The sequence below is a fragment of the Podospora pseudocomata genome, chromosome 3, assembly GCF_035222375.1.
Source record: "Podospora pseudocomata strain CBS 415.72m chromosome 3, whole genome shotgun sequence".
Lineage (NCBI taxonomy): Eukaryota > Fungi > Ascomycota > Sordariomycetes > Sordariales > Podosporaceae > Podospora > Podospora pseudocomata.
The window spans coordinates 1,380,624-1,397,963 of NC_085887.1; the positions used below are offsets into that span (position 1 = coordinate 1,380,624).

Here is a 17,340-nt window from a genome sequence, read left to right on the forward strand (position 1 = left end):
TCCAGGCAAGGGTGTCAAACCGCTGTCCAATGTGTAATATGCTGTAATGCCGTTATGGATATGAAGGGGGCGAAGGGATGGATCGGTGGGGGGCGGTCCATGGAAAGATTGTATTGTTTATACACACGCCTTTGCACATGCATTCTGTGGGACGTTTTGGGGAGCGCAATTGCTTGGGATTCGTTTCATTCCGTTCGTTTTTATCACGGTAGTCTGGGAGTTTTGTTGTTTTTCTGGCTTGTTTGCTGTTTTCATTGCATTGTTTGTGAGAGAAGTAGCACATTGAATGGTAGTAAAGGAGTCTTTGAGGCTTGCTATACTGGAATACACAGGAACATCATTATGCTTCGTCTAACCGCCTCTTGTTGGTGTTTTAATGTTGTGATCACCCACCCACCCACATGCTCTGTCACATTTCCCATCCCCAACTCGGTCATATCATTGCGTCTCCCGACTCAAACTGCCAACCTTTATGTTTCCTCTTCCAAATCCCGCCTCTTGATCATGACGCCCATTGCGCACCGACTTATTCCCCAAACAGCCTTCTCACCCTCCTCAGCACGCTGTCCTTTTCGGGGTCATAAGGGTGGTCTTTGGAGGGGATCTCGAGGACGGTGGGGAAGGCCTGGGTGTAGGTATCGATGCGGTAGCGTATCCGGTCTGCGATCTATATCCTCACATCGTCATCATCATATCAACCCCCATTCTTTTTGTTCTTGATTACATGTGGGGAGGGAGGGAGGAAGACGTACATGTTGGTTGATGAGCACGATACCAATGTCTTTGCGCTCGGTGGTGAACTTTTCAAAGGCGGACTCGATGGCCGATGTTTCGGTTTTGGCGTCGACGACGAGGAAGTTTTTTTGGTTGTCGGGGGGGGAAGTTACGTGCTGGAGGGGGGAAGGGGGGGGTTAGCATCGGGAGAGGGGAAGGGGTTGGGGGATTGGGGAGGAGAACATACACCAATGCCGGCGAGGAGAAGGCCAGTAACGGAGTCCTCGTCTCCTATCACGGCGAGGAATTGCCTGTCTTTGTAGTCTGCTTGGGAGGCCATGGCTGGCGCTCCGGGGGTGGAGGGAAGGGGGAGAGGTTTACGGTATTGTGATTGTGTGTGTGTGTGTGTCAAATAAATGCGACTGCGACAAAAGGAGGAGTTCAGTTGGAGGGGGAGGTTGTCGTGCAAGTTGGTTTTGTTGATGTTGACGATGGTGAGGAGGGGCGGGCAGTTCCAACCAACCCCACAGTGGTGATGCTGTAACAAGAGCCAACTGAAGTGACGCCGCCGCCGCAACAGACAGTGGATATGCCAGGAGCTCTGACCAACAAGCCAAGCCTGCGCTAGTGGGCTGGCTGCCTGGGTTCGGCTGCCGGGGGTGTGATCCCTGTCCCCGGCAATTTTCCGCTTGTGGAGAGAGCTTCCCTTCTGGTCCGGTCTGGCTGGTTGCGGCTTTGTATAAAAAAAAAAAGTAAACAATTGCAACGTTGAAGGGGGAAAAGAAGAAGCAAATTTGCGACTTTCTTTCATTTTATTTCTAGCGGGCAAAAACACTGACAACTTTCGCGCCGACGGAGTGAAATCTTTGTTTCTGGCAGGGAAAGGTGAAAGATTGAAGGGTCTTTTCTTTCACATTTTTAAAGCAGATAGGGATTTGAGAACAAGTCGTGGTGGTGACTTCATTGAGCGGCCGAGCGAAAAGAGGGACGGACGACCGAGTTGCGCGATTGCATACCGCAGCTAACGGATAACTTTGACTTAAGAAGACAACACATCTACACTACACACGATGCCGCCGACGCGCCTGGTACGGCGACAGCCTTTGTCGGAGAGGATCAAGGCCCGTCTGAATCCTGGCGACTTTTATCTGTGGCTTTCGGAGGAGATCCAGACGTTTGACTGGGACTCTACCGCTTTCGGCACTCGGTTTGGACTTGCGGCCAACTTTCTCTTCTTGATTGCGAGGGCTAATATCGTCTCGCGTCCGGATGTGGATGATGTTTTTGGCAATGCTCCGGCCAGTGGCCCGTTGACCTTCTTGGTGAGTTCTCTCTTTTTGATGCAGAGATAGTTGGAGCTGACAGATGATCAGGCTCGTTTTAGCATGTGGGCTTTGACTGCCATCTCTTGCCTGAACGCCTTTTACACCCTGACCCGATCGCGTACCTACCGTCTATTCGAGGCAAACGTCGAGCAAAATGCCCCCTCCACGCCCTCTGCGCATCGCGTCCGCGTCGATTCTTCACCCGCGTCTTCGAGCCCATTGGGCGTAATCCAGAGCCTCCTGAGTTCCGAAACCGCCGAGCAGCGAGCGCACCCCGACAAAACACGCGATGTGTGGGAGATGAAGGTCTGGGATCCGTATCCGGCCACGCTTCGCCTGTTCTGCTTGTTCAGCCCCGGCCACGTCTTGATTCACTGGCTCTTCTTGCCTCTCGTTGCCATGGACCCCCGCCCCAGCGTCACCGTTTTCAAGTGCATGGCTCTGCAAGCCATCCTCTCCGCCCAGATGTGGCTCATGCACTCCAAGTTCACCCGTCAGGGCAAGGACAACGCCATCATTCAGAAGGAGGTCATGCATGAGTACGACGTCAAGTATGTCCACCCTAGACTGCACCCTGTCTACCGCGAGGTTGGCATTCAGGTCTCCATCAACGACGACAAGATCGAACAGGAATACGTCGCTGTTGGGACGCCATCCTCTGTCATCCGTCGTAGCTTTGAGACGCACCCCAACCCGAACTACGCCAAGATCATCGACCCCGACGGGCTTCAGGCCATCAAGCCGAGAAACACATTTGCTGGCACACCTAGGGGGCGCGTTTCCACAAACCCATTCACTCCCCTCGCGGCGAAAACAGCTAGACCCAGCACCCCAGGCACCATCTCGACCCCCTCGGCCCAACTCCTCGGCTACCCCGACCGCGGAGACCACCACCACCTCCCGGCCTCAGTAACTGTTAACCGCAGAAGTACCGCCGCCCCGGCCGTTTCGTCGACCGGGTCCTTTACCAAATCTTTTACTTCCTCGTTTGAAAACGAAGCCTCGACCCCTGTCCCTCAACCTCCGTCAATGAACAGGGCTGTCTCCCCCTTCAAGGCAGGAACGCCGATGCGGTCCAGCTCGGGAACCAACCCGCTGGGTGTTCCCCCGAGCTACGGCGGAAGTCTAGGGCTGCATCAGCACAAGGACAGCCCCCTGAAGAAGGCGATGAGCATGGAGGGGATCGGGAGGTCGCCGAGGAACAACAGGGAGATGGCGGCGCTGGAGCAGAGGCAGTTGAATGAGAGGTTTAGGGAAAGGAGCAGTCCTGTTAAGCAGAGGTTGCAGGGTACTCTGGGGATTGAGCAGGAGGAGGAGGGCGAGGAGGAGGAGGAGGGGAACAATAATGCAAGTATTGGGGGTGGGAGTAGTTTGGCGCATTCACCGGAGAAGTTGGCAAATTTGAGGGCTAGTAGGTGGACGCAGGAGAGGTTTCCCACTCGGAGGTTGTGATGGAAGGTAAGGTTGCTTATTTTTATGCCTGACTTTGCAATATATGATATGGCAACAATGGGGGAGATGGGGGAACTAAACGGCGTTTTTGGGGCCTAGATTTTTGCTGAGAAATAAGGGCATGGGGACGGTGGTTTCATGCATTTTATGGGGGTCTTGGGATGGGGCGTTTTTTTTTTTTCTTTTTTTTTTGGTGTATTGTTTATGCCTTGTGTTGTCTGCCCTGGTGCCTTACTTGTGGGTGAGGGCGAATGATATAAATTAGAGTAGTAATTGGTTTTTATCAGCTTTTGGTCAATCTTGAGTGAGGGTGTGCGATGGTGTGTCATCCTCTCTCTACGAGAGAGAGCGAACGTTGGTGAACTTCTCTCGAAGGAAAGGTCTAGATGTTATATACATTTCAAAGGGTCGTCTTGGGGGCGTCAAGATTGTCATCACGCTACACGCTGCCAAGTTAGGAAGAGCTCACACAGGTAGTAAGGTTACTACTAAGCTATGAACATATCATACGCAGGTGTTAATATTGAACCTGATCATTTTTCTCTACCTCGCTGTTTTCCCATGTGATACCGTGAAAGAGCCACACCGAAACACGATATAATAAAATTTATATACCGCTCAAAAATAAAAAATAAATAAAAAGCAACAATACTTTGCCACGTTTGTCAAGGTCACATCTTCCGCTCCAAGGGTGCTCAATCCTCTTGTTCCCTGGGAATAAGAATCTTTTTCATTGCAAAACCGTCCAAACCCTCCCCCCAGACCATGACCGCAACGTAGCCTGGCGGAGGTTCGCCATTAAAATCATCGGTCGTTTCAATCTCACCCGCCGTCCTAGCTGTGGGGGAGAGTGATCGAAGAGACTCACTGTAACTTGGAGCACCGCTGTTGTACGTAGGCTGACTCTCCGAATCTGAAAGATCATCCCCAAGCCCAGCCTCGAGTGATGCCAAAGACGAATCGCCAGAAACTTCCTAAAGCTCGCTCTGCTCCACCTCAGACTCAGGAGCCGGTTCACCCTGAAGATTCTGGCCTTCCTCGACCTCGGCAGAAGACTGGTCGCCACGCGTACCATCCTAGGCAGCGGTCTCGACCTCCTCAGCCTTGGCGGGCTCATCGGCCTTCTTCTCCTCAAGACTGACGTCCTCGACAGCCTTGGTGGTCTCGGCAACTGCCTTGTCCTCCTTGGCCTCTCCGTTAGAGACAACCTCGCCGCGCTCGTCGGCCTCGAGGCGCTCAATTTCCTTCTTGGCCTTCTCGACGTTCTGCAATCTCGATTAGAATGACATCGTAGCATGTAGAAAATCAGGCTTCTAAAACCCACCTTCTTGGTCTCGGCCTCCTGGTTGGCCTTCCAGTTCGCGAGCTTAGCCTTGATTGCCTCAATGGCAGCAGGGACATCGGCAGCGCCAGACGGGAGGTTGATACCGAGAGTCTTGCAGTCGTCCATCACGGCAGGGGGCAAGCTGAACTTGCCAGAGGCGGCGACACCACCCTCGGCCGCCTTGTTCTTCTTACCCTTCTTGCCTTTCTTGGCTGCAGGGAGATAGTCCTCGTCGCGGTCCTCCTTGCGCACAAGGCGAACGCCCTTCAGGCCGTCGGCCTCAACCTTGCGGATGTCGGTGGCACCCAGACCCTTGTTGGCAACAAGAGGGGCCTTCTCGACAGTCTGGTGAGAGGGGTCGAAAAAGTGAAGGAGGCTGTTGGCGCGGCGAATCTCCTCAAGGAAAGCAGGCTCGGAAGCCTCAGCGAGCATCGCCTTGGCACGCTCCATGCGCTTCTCTTTAGCATACTTCTCGCGCTCAGCAGCTTCACGCTCGGCGCGCTTGGCCTTTTGCTCACGCTCATAGGCAGCGGCGGCCTTCTTCTGAGTGAAGTATTCATCTCTGAGAGCCCTGAGCTCGGCGTATTTTGCATCCCTCTCGATCTTGAGCTTGGTACGCTCATCCCTGAGCTTGCCGAGGTTGTCACGAGCAGTGTTCTGCTCAGCCTTGATGACGTCGAGTTCGGCCTGAAGAGTAGCGTATTCCTCGCTCAGCTTCTTGGCCTCGGGAGTGTCCAAGCTGTCCTTGATCTCCTTGATCTTGGCCTTGTGCTCGTCAATCAGCTTCTGCTGTTGCTCAAAGCCGCCAAACAACTTCTTCTGCTTGCGGAGGTTGGAGATCTCGTTAAGCGCCTTCTTCTCATCAACAAGCTTCATCATGCCGGAGTTAACATCGCGCTCGAGACGGGCAATCTTCTCCTCGAGTTCCTCCAGGTTCTTGACGGGCAGCTTGGCACGGTCGGCCTTGCTCTCGTTGATAAGGCGCTTCACGGTCTCTTCATGGCGCTTGATTTGGTCGAACTTGGAAGCGCGATCCTTCTTGCCACCACCCTGCTGTTCCTTGATCTCGTTGAGGCGCTTGATGAGCTCCTGTCTGCGAATCTGGGTTGGATTCTGGGACTCCTGGTCCTTTCTGGGAGCAGCAAGATCAATCTGGTTGTTTACAGCTTTCTGTGAACAAATTGGGTATTAGCATCTCCGATACGGTGTGACCCATTTAAACCTAGGCAGCAAACGACGGGCGGTTCACAGCGGGAGGCTGCATTTCGCACCGGGGGCCAGACGGGGACAACTAAGCTGGGGCTTACAATCTTGTCCTGCAGAGCCCTGACCTCCTTGTCAAGCTTAGCCTCCTGCTCCTTGAACAGAGCCTCATCAGGTCGGCGGATTGGGCCCGTAGGGGCGGCGGCGGCGGCCGGAGCGGTGCTTTCAGTAGCCATTTCGAGAACCAGAGAGCGATACCGGGTAGAATGTGTTGGGTGCAAGAGGATGCTGTGAAGGGACAACCCCAGATGTTGGTGTCAATTGGTGACCCTGAATCTGGTAGGGAGATGATCCGCGGGATAGTGTGATGTGTTCCGAAGAAGTGGAGGAAAAAGAGGAGAATATTTCTGTAGCAGTACTGCGGTAGTGAACAGTGGTGACAGCTGGTCCTCCATACACGCCCTTCCTGCCCCAAAAAATCAAAAATTTGGGAGCAACAGCACTATCAGGCGCCCGGGCCAGGGGCTAAGGCTTCAATTTACCGTGTTTAATGTGGCACGTGCGCATATTCACCTGCCAATCCCAACACCTGCAAGCACCTCTTTGATAAGCCCACCCCGCTGTGCCTTGCTGTATCAGTGGGTACACCCCCCCAGCGGTCAATTTTTCGGTTCCCTTCTTTCTCAGCCTCGCGGAAAGAGAACCTTGCAACCTTTGAAGCTTTTCGCAAACCACCACCACCACCACCACCACCACCACCAAACTAGTCATTGCCGTCACCCATCCTCTCCTTTGCCAGTATCTTCCCTTCGACCACATTTCCAATCGCAGCAGATAACCATCCACAATGTCCGACGACTTTGGCAGTGGCAACATCCACGACAAGGAGGTGTCGCGACTCTGGCGCGCATGGAGGACCATCCACGAGATGGTCGCTGACCGGGTTCGTGGGTCTCAACATAGACAAATCGATTCTATATACTAACAAAGCCCCAGGGCTACGAATTGGCCGAGGAAGAAATCAAGATGCCCCTCGATGAGTTTAAGAGAAAGTTCACCAACGGCGACGGTTCCCCAAAGTATGTTGGACCCTGCCCCCTTTCCCCCCTCCCACTCTTCAGCCTTCTAACTCTTCTGTTCATTATAGCCGCTCAATAATGTCCTTCTCCGCCCGTCCCTCCGCCAGCATGATCAAAAAGTTCACCCCTCCACCAACGGCCTCCAACCCTGACCCTGCCCCCGAATGCGGCACCATCTGGGTCGAGTTCTGCCCCGAGAAGACGTCCATCGGCATTTCAGTTATGAAGAAGTTTGTCGAGCACTGCGCCAACAACTCATACAAGGCCGGCATTCTCGTCACCGCCGTCGCCCTCTCCGCGCAAGCCCGCAAGGTCATGACCGTGACCAGCCAGTACACCCTGATCGAGTGCTTCCTTGAGGAGGATCTCCTCGTCAACATCACCCACCACGAGCTGGTCCCAACCCACATTCTTCTGAGCAGAGAGGAGAAGATGGCCTTGCTCAAGAGATACAGGCTGAAGGAGACGCAGCTCCCACGAATCCTGCAAAAGGATCCCATCGCGAGATATCTGGGGCTGAAGAGGGGGCAGGTGGTCAAGATTGTGAGAATCAGCGAGACGGCCGGTCGCTATGCTAGTTACAGACTCTGTGTTTAAATAAGGACAGAAAAAGACGGGGGGATTCGGCAAGCTTGGGAGAAGTTGCGGAGGAAACAGGAGAGCAGCAGCAGCATGGTTTGCTAGCATGCTTTTTTTTCCTGCACAAAGTTATACACACCAAAAAGGGGCGTCTATCTTCATATATGGGGGTTGGCATGAAACTGGGTGGTTTGCTTTCTGGCGTTATACAGGGAAGAATGGGATTTGGTTTGCAGACAGTACAGCATGTCGTTTTGTAGTCCATAATGGCCGACGGTCCATCTCGCTCTTGTAGTTAGCGGAGAAAATGAGACATGGGTCATAATTTGTAGATTGAGTAAAGCGGACGGGCGGTTGCTCATGGCTGTAGTGACTCGTGCGGGAGCGTATTGTTTTCAATGCAAAACATCATTCATAAAACATCTTTACGATGAACATCACAGCATAGGAGTTGGCCCAATCATTCTTGCAAACTTCAAAGAAAAATATTCTGGAGGCCTTTTGTCCCTGTCGACGAACATAGAGACATCAGGTACCATAACGCGAAGTATATGTTACACCCTCCTTCGACTATTGAGACCTGCAGCTCTGAGACATGTCAGCATCGACTGGTCAGATGACCCTATTTCTCTTTTTTTTCTTTTTTTACGACACTTTGTGGTCGAAAGCGTCGAAACTACCGAGCACAACACAGTCGTGACACTGCACACCCCTCTGTCTTGTTGCGTATATCCTGTTGCTATCACCGAGTTCATTAAAATCATATGTCACCCGAAAGCCTAGGCAGGTAGGTATGGTCCAGCTTATGGCACTCGATACCGTAGGTAGGCAGCAGAGAAATGGTCCACGCCTAGTAATCATCGGACAGAATGTGCCTAGACGAATGGGTTCTTCGCAACCAACCTAGGTATTCCATAGAAGCCTATTAACAGCGCTTGGAAGTTTTTCGTCTGTTGCTTTCCTATCTATTCTACAGTCCTGTAGAAGATTTCTTCCCCTTAGTATCGAATCACGGCTACAGGACCCCAAAAAAAAGATTAAAATCATTCGGGAGAAAAAGTTTCAGAATCCCAAAATGTGAAGGGGGTGGGGAAGGATACCAGGTATCTGCGACATCAACCAGAGGGACTTATCTACGTCAGGTCATGGAAGTCTTGCCCGCTCCAAGATCCCTCTGGTGAATGGGAGAGAATTATGAGACGAGTTTCGAATCGCAAATCATTCGTCTTGCACCATGAGCTATGATTTTGCGTTTTCAGGGCTGCCATGCCCGATAGGTATGTTGCTAAAGTACCTGGATATGTTCCGTCAGCTCTTAACATCAGTTATATACAATTCAGAGGAATCGCACCAGCGAACTGCACTCGAGTCAGTGTTTCTCTCCCAATTGACAAAAATATCCCGACTCACAGAATCGCTCCTTTCTTCGTCTTTTCTTTCTTCGTCTTTTCTTTCTTTTACTATACAGATATATCTATCTCTAACGGATTTAATAATACCCCACATAATGGGGACTGTCATCTATAGACTACCAGCTTAGATTCGGCTCTGTGATCAAGAAGACCATTTCTTGCCCGCATAACTAGTTTAATCGTTCTCAAATTAACGATACTAACTTACAGGGAGTTTCTAAACGGTGTGAAGGTGGTGATCATCACCGGCGGAAGGGAGGGGGAAGTCGGTAAAGAAAGTAACAAGAAACTCGAGGAAGGGAAGGCCGACAGGTGAATGGACATGATGGTATATCTTCTACTTTACTTTGATGCCCGTTAACATTAATGGTATATGCTCTTCCGGTCTTGAAAAATCCTTTCCATTATAGCTTAACGAGAAGAATCATCCTACAACAACGTTGAGGGAAGTGATCCTAGAATAAGGTAGGAATCAATATTTGATTCGGAGAATAAACCCATCATCGCGTCTGACACTTATGTGTTAGAGATGATAGACAGGTATCGTCGTGTAGGTAGTGTATGTAGGCAGGTCGTAGACAAGGCCCTATCACAAGACAAAGATAGACATAAGTAGGCAACTCCTCACGGTCAGTCAACAAAAAGCATAGAATTTCGATGCTCATTTTCCTTCATCATCAATCACAAAAACCGAATCTACAAAACCCCTGCGTGTTGCGCCTATATGTGCCAAATCGAGCTCCCATCTCTTCAGACTTGAGAGCAAAAGGACCAGACCTCGATCATCAATTTGATCTCCCGCTAAAATCCAACTGCCGGACCCACCCCCACACTTTTCACTCCTCGGCTGTAATTTACATGTCGTTACACCATTTCGGTAATCACCGCTTTTGTTCAGGTTCTCACGATTCCCATGTCAGCACAAGTTTTGTCTTCGTTATGTAGGTACGGTAAGTTTTAGGGTATCAATTTCTTGTTTCTTATTCAAAATTAACTGCCTTATATCCCTTTTGATCCACCATCTCAAACAATAGAAATGTTGTCCTAGGTATCATCCACTCCCGTGCCAATATATTTGGTGAAAATAACTGTTCCATGTTAAGCATGCCCCCCAATTAAACATGTGCAACTTTTTGGTATATTCTTTCCTTTCCTTTCATTTCCTTTCCTTTCATAGCCCATACCCAAAACTCCAGCCAATAGTACCCAAATCCCAAGATCAAGAAAACCCCCCTAGCACGGCGCCTCAACAACAACCCTCCTCCATCTCCCCGACCCGCCAACCTCCCCATAACCAGGTAGCCTGTCCTCTTCCTGCTCCTGACCCTGCTCGTTATCCTGCCCGGCAACAACACCATCCCCATAACCAGGCAGTCCATCCGTCCCAGAAGAAGCATTCGAGGAGGAACTCCCAGTATTCTGACTCGACACCCCACCACCACCACCACCCATCCAACTATCCCTCCCCCTCTGCACCTCCTCCCTCAACTCCTCACTCATAACCTGAATCACCCTCGGCCTCAAGTGCTCATCCGCCTGCGCCTCCTCAAAACTCGGCAGCTCTTGCCCCAAACCCCCAGCAACCGCCGCCCCAGGCTGCTCAACAGCCACCTGCAGCGGCACCGTCAAGTTCACCCTCGTCCCCCCACTGCTCCTCTTCTTGCTCTTCTCCAACGCCATCGCCATGTTCAGCGACAAAGACAACGTGTACACCCTCGAAGCGATACACCCGTGAAAAGTCGGCACAAAAGTCTTCTTGTCCGTCGGTAAACTGATGGGGATGTCCACCGTGGACGTGAGATACACCGGACTCTTCTGCTTGTCTTTGCCCACCACAGGGGAAGAAGACGACTCGGTCCCGTACCCGCTATCCCTCCGCTGATTCCTCATTTTCTGCGTCCAGCTCACTTCGGGAACAGCAGAAATGGGGGGCAAAGAGACAGAGGTGAAGAACTGCCCTCTCCGGTCCGTGACGTAGGGCGTGTTCCACTGCTCTCCTAGATTAGGAAAATCAGAAATCGTGCCCGACGAAAAGAACGTGTGAGCCGTGACTTTCCCTGACACACCCGTTATCTGAGGCGGGGAGGCAATGTGGGAGGGGTTTTCGGGGTCAAAGGTCAGGCTGACTCTCATTGTTGGTCGGGAGACGAGACTGTTCCCGTCCGACGAAATGACTGCTGCTGATGGTTGGTGGGCTACGGCGGTGATCTTGCCCAGCTTCGTCGAGAGGATGAAGCTCTTGCGCAAAGTTTTGGACTTGGTCATGCTGTATAGTCTGTCCTTGGGGGTGATGTTCAGGGGTGGTTCCTCGGGGGTTGATGGCAAGACCTGGATGTTGCGTGTACCCTCCATGATTCTCGTCTTCTTGATGGCGGTGTTCTCCGGTCGCGGGCCTGTGGAGGAGACGGTTTCCCTCAGGACGCGAGCTTTGATGCTGTATTCCACACGGGTCATGCGAGGCGCCATGTCGTCCTTCTCCCAGCCACCGCCCATGCTGGGTGGGAGCAAAACGTGGTGATCCTGGAGCTGATCTGATAGCCGCTTGTGGTTACAGGCGTTGATGGTGAGCTGGCTAGGAATAACAAAGTTGAAGGGAATGGTGTAGGTCCCGCCCGTCTCCAACACCTTGGGCAGGGGGTATGTCGACTCGGGGACTGGCATGACCATCTTGAGGAAGGTGTGTGTGATCTCCTGGGGGAAGCTCATGCCGTCAAAGCTGGCCTTGGTGTTGCCAATGAGAACAATCTGAATCGAGTCGAAGTGGACATCTCGCTTGGTAACAATCGTAACCTCGCCCTTCACAGGCGATCCAGATGTATAGACTTTGGTGTTGTAGTGGTCCTTTAGGTGGACTCGGATGTCAGATTTGGGAAAGGCCAGGTCCCTAGTAAGTGGTGGGAAGTCATGCGAGTCATGGGCACTCGAGGCCGAGTTGGATGAAGGTGTAGCCGCCATTGTGGAGACTAGACGGACTTGAGACCGAATCCAGAGGTAAACGGCTAGAGGGGGACAAGATATAGCAAAAGGGGAAATTGCTGTCCACGACGGGTGTAACTGAATGTCTCCTGTTGGCTTCCGTGGGCAGCAAACTTTTCAGAGGTCGTCACCTGTGCCGACAAGACAGCAAGCGTACAACAGCCAGCGGGATGGCCAAACAAACAAGGTGTAGGTAAGAGGGTCCGGTGGTTCACAATCGATGGGTCGGAAACTATAACAGCCTCAGGCGTTGAGCGGCGTTCGCGACCGTCTTATAGCGGGCTGCCCTAACCCCATGGTTTAGTTGGACCCAGGGTAGATGGTGGATAACAAAGCTTTTGACTCATTACAAAGCCAGAAGAAAAAAAAAAGAGAGAGCTAGGCGGACGAGGCAGAGCATTGATCTGGCTAACCTGCTTCTGTTCCCCGGGGTGCCGTCCATGTCTCCCCCTTCCCTACCCTGCCGACCCAATGCCTACCCGGGCCAGGGGGGTGTGATTGGAGCACATGTGGACAAAAAGGACGTGGGTGGTGGTGGGTGGGTGCGCAATTGCTACTTTGGTCAACGGCATCAAGAGGAGGGCGGGGCAGCTCTTGGCTCCCATCACTCGGTTGGTCGTTTCGTCAGTCGACCCGGAAAGCTGAACCGCTATTTGGCATCGGCAAGGAGTGGGATGCCGTGATGGAGGGTGCCAAGAGCCCAGACGAACGCCTCGCGCCCTGCATCCTTTTGTGTTGCAAATGCTGGCCAGTCTCTTTGCTCAAGGAGAGGGCGTGGCCTCTCTGTGAATTTGGACTCCCTGATGGGGACATGATGTGGAAAAGGCTGACTCCCAGGGTGTTGAACAAGGACAAAACGATCGTCAAGCTGGGGTTGTCATTGGCCAGAGCTCTCGACACTAGCTAGCCGTGATCGATGAGCTTTTTTAACGGGCACCATCGTTTCGTCTCTTGTTGGCCGAAAGGCGCAAAAGTCCGTTGACCGGTCATCGGATGTCAAAGGGAAATGCTGGGCCGTCGCTTCGACGTCAGCCGTTTCCCCTGCCTCGATGTGGCTTGGTCTAGTCTGATCTAGTGATACGTATGTGCTTTCAATATGTGATATGTTGCCCATGTGTCACTGTCTGAATCTCTACGGGTAGCCATCTGTGAAGGAGCAGATAGCTTCACAATCCTCACCAACCGTCTGATATGTTCCTGAACTGTCACCAAGCCCAGCGAACAAAAAAACCTCTCCGAAGAGATCACAAACTATACAGTCGTCATCCGATCTTCATAGACGTGAGGTACATAGTTCGAGCGGTGTTAGTGAAAGGCGGTCCCAGACAGTGACAGAAGGCGGGTCTTGTCTTCAATTCCTAACCCCACTGGGTGCCCCGCCCACCCCACTCCTCCCCGCATCGCATCATGGGCCCCGCTCGGCGTAGACCCCAGCAGGCCGAGCCCAGAACTCCACAGCAGACCCACTGTAAACTCCATTGTTTGAAGGTCACGCCCCGATCACGGCGGCTCTGAAAACAATCAGATGTCGAAATCTAGGCCATTCGAACCTTTTGTCAAGACCCGTCTCGCTTCCATTCACCTTGATTGACTTATTTCACGGGATATTCATTGTCGAAGCTGAACTGAAAACATCCCCATCAACGGCAAAACCCGATGGGCTCAGCTTTCTCATTGTCTTATTTCATCTTGACCTACATACAGCATCGAAAAAAAAAAACGTTGGAGGTGAAGGTAAGGCAAGGCCCTCGCAGTTGGAGTCATCGGCCAATATGCACTGGAACTTGGATCCGCATAGTGCTACTCTACACAGCAATTTGGGTCCGCATGGTCCGCAAGGTTCCCACCCATTACCTACAATAATGAATTCACACTCACGGCAAGAGGTCATCTTGCCGAAGCCCAGCCATGTCATTGATGAGACCGACCCATCATCATATTTGGGCGCCTCTTGTGGCGTCGGGCTCTGTCCCGACTGCCCATGCGAGATATACCCTCCCGACTACCCTTTCCGGAAGACCCAAACAGCCGGGACACGGGACAGACCTTTGGGGTTCTGCTAGCTTTGTCCCGGTGAGAACTCCTTGCATACCGTTCAAACCTCTCTCCTCCCCACCAGCCACGAGGTCTTCACTTTCTTTCCACTTCGTCTCTCCGAATCCGCACCTCGATACGGCTTTGAGTCTCTTCCCCGTAAACCTGGATAACCATGTTTCACGAGAATGGTGCAATATACCGTCATCAGGTTTTCCTCAGGAAAGCTTTTAAACTCCGTCAGGATCCATAATCCTAGCACCCAACCATCACCATATTCCAAGCCACGCCCTACGTTGTACAACAGTTCAACCCCCTACAAATTAATATGACTCAGCTATGGTTATCCATACCACTTTCGCAAAACGTCAGCTCAGGAAGAACTTCTCGCCGTCTCTCTCCCATCACACATCCTGTTTGCACAGTCCCACTCCCGTCGTTCTCGCGACTTCGCTTTTGTCAGCGAACTGCCATTACTAATCTATACCCCTAACCAAGTTGATATTGACGTCCAGCCACACACCCCCTACACTACCTCGTAAACAGTTCGTACAATGTACACCTCTGCCAAATGACAAGGCTGAACCGAAGGAGTCATCTTGGCAGGGGGCTTGTCTCCAAGCCCATTGTAACCACTATGGAAACATGACCGCATTGCAGAGTAGTACCCATCACCAAATCCAGCTCCACCGCTCTTAGCTCCGTACGGCAAGAACATCACCATCTGACCTCGCCAAAAATCTAAATAAAAATAAAATCTAGATTTTCAGTCATGACCTGGCTCTGCTGAAAGGGTGACGATACCCGGTCCGGTCATCCAGCCTAATGACAACACCAAGTTGGTACCCGATCCGATAGTCTCGTCTTCCCTCTTCCGAGCCGAAAAGACATATCTCGTCCGGGCGTATTCCCGTCGCTTGCCCTTCCCTACGCGTACTCGCCATGACATCTTTGTTCTAATAGGTAAAATATTGTGTGTGGCACTCACCAAGGTAAGCTTGAGGCTCAGAGCCTTTATTCACCGCCCATTCTCAAAAACCGAATATTTCTATGTAAAAGTACCTTACACATGACGGTCCATCTTTTGTTTCCTTATGCCGGCACCTCCGATGATGATGACGATGCTGCTCTCTAACCAACCCAAAAAGCCGATGTTGTATCAATAGTACACTTACGTAAAAAAACTCCCCTTTCTCAGCCTATGACTCTTACACAAGATACCAAACAACCCACACACACTCCATCACTCCTATGCTTCATCGATCAAAACACAAACAAACTTTCCAATCTTCAAGTCAAGCAAGCAACTTAGTCATGCCAAGAGATATAAAGCATGATGCCCGCCCCAGCAGCAATCGCCGCAAACTGCACCAGCATCTTCCTCAACTCCACCGCCTTGTTCTTCCCAGTCTCCAACAACTCGGGGATGACCGCCACCGTGCCCACATACAAGAAAGTTCCAGCCGTGAAAGGCAGCAACATGTCTCCCCAAGTCAAGCTCGTGCCCCAGAGACCTTCCTTCATGCCCATGGCCACAGCATCAGCGCCGCTCGCTCCATTCCCTCCAAACTCCTGGATCGCAATGCCAATGAGCGTGCCGAGGAGAGCACCAATAGCCGTAACAAACTGCGCGCCCATGGCCTGCTTCTTCGTGAACCCAGACTGGACCAGCAGAGCGAAATCGCCGACCTCGTGGGGAATCTCGTGGAAGAAGACCGCAACAGTCGTAGTAGCACCGATGGTGGGGGAAGCGTAAAACGAGGCAGACATGGCGAGACCGTCGGTGATGTTGTGTGTAAAATCGGCACTGTCCCCATATTAGCACACCCTCCTCACCTTATAACCACCCACATCAAAACTTACATCATATTCAACAACCCACCCAATTTGACACTGGGATTAACCTCCTTCTTCTCCTCCTCTTCCTTTTCCCCCTCCTCATCATCCTTCCCTCCCTTCCGTCTCTTCAACTCCCCCTTCTTCTTCTTCTTCTCCTCCTCCTCCTCCACCGCCGAACTCACCCCCTTAGTATCATCCTCCCCATGCTTATGCCCATGCGAATGATCATGCGAATGCCCCTCGCCCCCCGTAGCAATCCTCAACCCCTTGTCCATCCCCACAAAGACCATAAACCCAACCAAGATCCCCACCCCGAGCAGCAAGTTCCTGTTCGGCTCCACCATCACAAACCTCGCCCTGTCCTCCTCCCCCTCCCCGACAAAAATCTCAGGCAGCAAATGAAACAGCGTATCCCCCAGCAACCCCCCAACCGCAAACGCAACCATCACCTGCAGCGAATCCGGATTAATATCCGTCGGGCAGAGGGCCAGCAAGAAGTTCGGCGGGCCGGAAATATACAGCGTCGCCAACAGGGCATTGACCGCAGGACTACCAGGAAACAGATACCCGAAAATCTTGGTCGTCAGGCTCGAGGGGGCGGCGTCGGCGTCGGCCTTTTTGAGGTTGGATAGCTTTTGGACGATTTCGCATTTCTGTTCCATTACGGATGCCAGTTAGCGATTCCAATCCGGGCTAAGAGAAAAGGAAGGGAGAATGTAATCGAGGCAAAACGAACCTGCAGCTCCTCCCCAACCTCCCCCAAACTCAATATCGACACATCGGCCACCTCCTCCGCCGTCCTCGGAACCACCATCCGCCTTCCATGCCCTCCAGCGCCACACTTCCCCCCAGCATGCCCCCAAGCAGATCCTGCAAACAGCACCAGCGCAACAGCACACAGCACAAGAAGCGCGCGGCTCCTCAATATCCGCAACCCCATCTTTTTTTTATTTTATGATATTTCCCTTTCAAAATATGGCGACGCGTGTTGTGGATCACCAAAACCTCTTCACAGAAAGGGAGACGTGGTGTTTTAAAGAAGAAAAAGGGGCACAGCTCTCTCTGCTGCGTGTTCACGCGACCGGGTGGGACTGGGCGCTGACAGATTGTGGATCCTCCACCACCCAAGTGGAATTTAGCGGACACCACGGACCGGGAACCAGCAACCTTGCTCCCACCTAATTTTAGCGCCACAAGCATGGGCCTCGGAGCACCGAAATCCGGGGATCCAGCGTTACCCGTAGGGCTGAACCTCCCCTCATCCCATTTAGGCAGGTCGGTTTGATTCATGACAAACGAAACTCCAGACACCCACCCGCTCATCAGCTTGAGGGGAAGATGGGGAAACCTAAACTCAACGTCTCCCGTTGGGGGGTTTGGTTGTTCGGACTACACGTGGATGG

The 17,340-nt window shown here is 52.1% G+C and overlaps 6 protein-coding genes across 6 annotated transcripts; 2 read left to right on the forward strand and 4 right to left on the reverse strand.

Annotated features, from left to right (window-relative positions):
- Positions 1-269: 269 nt before the first annotated feature.
- Positions 270-1,485, reverse strand: VMA7 (H(+)-transporting V1 sector ATPase subunit F). The gene is made up of 3 exons (XM_062888680.1): positions 962-1,485; positions 753-890; positions 270-667 (listed from the first exon to the last, which is right to left on the reverse strand). The coding sequence occupies exons 1-3, from the start codon at positions 1,052-1,054 to the stop codon at positions 527-529; spliced, it is 372 nt and encodes a 123-aa protein (XP_062744579.1). The 5' UTR covers positions 1,055-1,485; the 3' UTR covers positions 270-526.
- A 299-nt stretch (positions 1,486-1,784) lies between these two features.
- On the forward strand, positions 1,785-3,789 carry QC762_303850 (uncharacterized protein; the record flags this gene model as incomplete). The annotated part of the gene is given in 3 exon segments (XM_062888681.1): positions 1,785-2,036; positions 2,088-3,666; positions 3,676-3,789. Coding segments are annotated over 2 exon segments (1,656 nt in total). The 3' UTR covers positions 3,492-3,666; positions 3,676-3,789.
- Positions 3,790-4,002: 213 nt separating this feature from the next.
- On the reverse strand, positions 4,003-6,513 carry BFR1 (multicopy suppressor of BFA (Brefeldin A)). Its single transcript, XM_062888682.1, has 3 exons — positions 6,123-6,513; positions 4,816-5,985; positions 4,003-4,756 (listed from the first exon to the last, which is right to left on the reverse strand). The coding sequence occupies exons 1-3, from the start codon at positions 6,252-6,254 to the stop codon at positions 4,568-4,570; spliced, it is 1,491 nt and encodes a 496-aa protein (XP_062744581.1). The 5' UTR covers positions 6,255-6,513; the 3' UTR covers positions 4,003-4,567.
- A 197-nt stretch (positions 6,514-6,710) lies between these two features.
- RPB5 (DNA-directed RNA polymerases II 24 kDa polypeptide (RNA polymerase II subunit 5)) lies at positions 6,711-8,030 on the forward strand. Its single transcript, XM_062888683.1, has 3 exons — positions 6,711-6,961; positions 7,015-7,097; positions 7,166-8,030. Exons 1-3 carry the CDS (start codon positions 6,866-6,868, stop codon positions 7,692-7,694), a joined length of 708 nt encoding a protein of 235 aa, XP_062744582.1. The 5' UTR covers positions 6,711-6,865; the 3' UTR covers positions 7,695-8,030.
- A 2,291-nt stretch (positions 8,031-10,321) lies between these two features.
- Positions 10,322-12,043, reverse strand: QC762_303880 (uncharacterized protein; the record flags this gene model as incomplete). Its single annotated transcript, XM_062888684.1, has 1 exon — positions 10,322-12,043. One exon carries the CDS (start codon positions 12,041-12,043, stop codon positions 10,322-10,324), a length of 1,722 nt encoding a protein of 573 aa, XP_062744583.1.
- A 3,077-nt stretch (positions 12,044-15,120) lies between these two features.
- QC762_303890 (uncharacterized protein) lies at positions 15,121-17,181 on the reverse strand. Its single transcript, XM_062888685.1, has 3 exons — positions 16,674-17,181; positions 15,962-16,590; positions 15,121-15,905 (listed from the first exon to the last, which is right to left on the reverse strand). The coding sequence occupies exons 1-3, from the start codon at positions 16,875-16,877 to the stop codon at positions 15,407-15,409; spliced, it is 1,332 nt and encodes a 443-aa protein (XP_062744584.1). The 5' UTR covers positions 16,878-17,181; the 3' UTR covers positions 15,121-15,406.
- Between the last annotated feature and the right edge of the window lie 159 nt (positions 17,182-17,340).

Bases quoted from the DNA above. Each gene is read 5' to 3' on its own strand.
- VMA7 (XM_062888680.1), bottom strand. From the start codon at position 1,054: ATGGCCTCCCAAGCAGACTACAAAGACAGGCAATTCCTCGCCGTGATA. The intron at 891-961 runs GTATGTTCTCCT...TCCCCCCTCCAG, and splicing joins TTCTCCTCGCCGGCATTGGT to CACGTAACTTCCCCCCCCGA. The intron at 668-752 runs GTACGTCTTCCT...GTGAGGATATAG, and splicing joins TCGTGCTCATCAACCAACAT to ATCGCAGACCGGATACGCTA.
- BFR1 (XM_062888682.1), bottom strand. From the start codon at position 6,254: ATGGCTACTGAAAGCACCGCTCCGGCCGCCGCCGCCGCCCCTACGGGC. The intron at 5,986-6,122 runs GTAAGCCCCAGC...ATTTGTTCACAG, and splicing joins GGGCTCTGCAGGACAAGATT to AAAGCTGTAAACAACCAGAT. The intron at 4,757-4,815 runs GTGGGTTTTAGA...TCGAGATTGCAG, and splicing joins AGGAGGCCGAGACCAAGAAG to AACGTCGAGAAGGCCAAGAA.
- RPB5 (XM_062888683.1), top strand. From the start codon at position 6,866: ATGTCCGACGACTTTGGCAGTGGCAACATCCACGACAAGGAGGTGTCG. The intron at 6,962-7,014 runs GTTCGTGGGTCT...ACAAAGCCCCAG, and splicing joins ACGAGATGGTCGCTGACCGG to GGCTACGAATTGGCCGAGGA. The intron at 7,098-7,165 runs GTATGTTGGACC...TGTTCATTATAG, and splicing joins AACGGCGACGGTTCCCCAAA to CCGCTCAATAATGTCCTTCT.
- QC762_303890 (XM_062888685.1), bottom strand. From the start codon at position 16,877: ATGGGGTTGCGGATATTGAGGAGCCGCGCGCTTCTTGTGCTGTGTGCT. The intron at 16,591-16,673 runs GTTCGTTTTGCC...GTAATGGAACAG, and splicing joins AGGTTGGGGAGGAGCTGCAG to AAATGCGAAATCGTCCAAAA. The intron at 15,906-15,961 runs GTAAGTTTTGAT...ATATGGGGACAG, and splicing joins GGTGGGTTGTTGAATATGAT to TGCCGATTTTACACACAACA.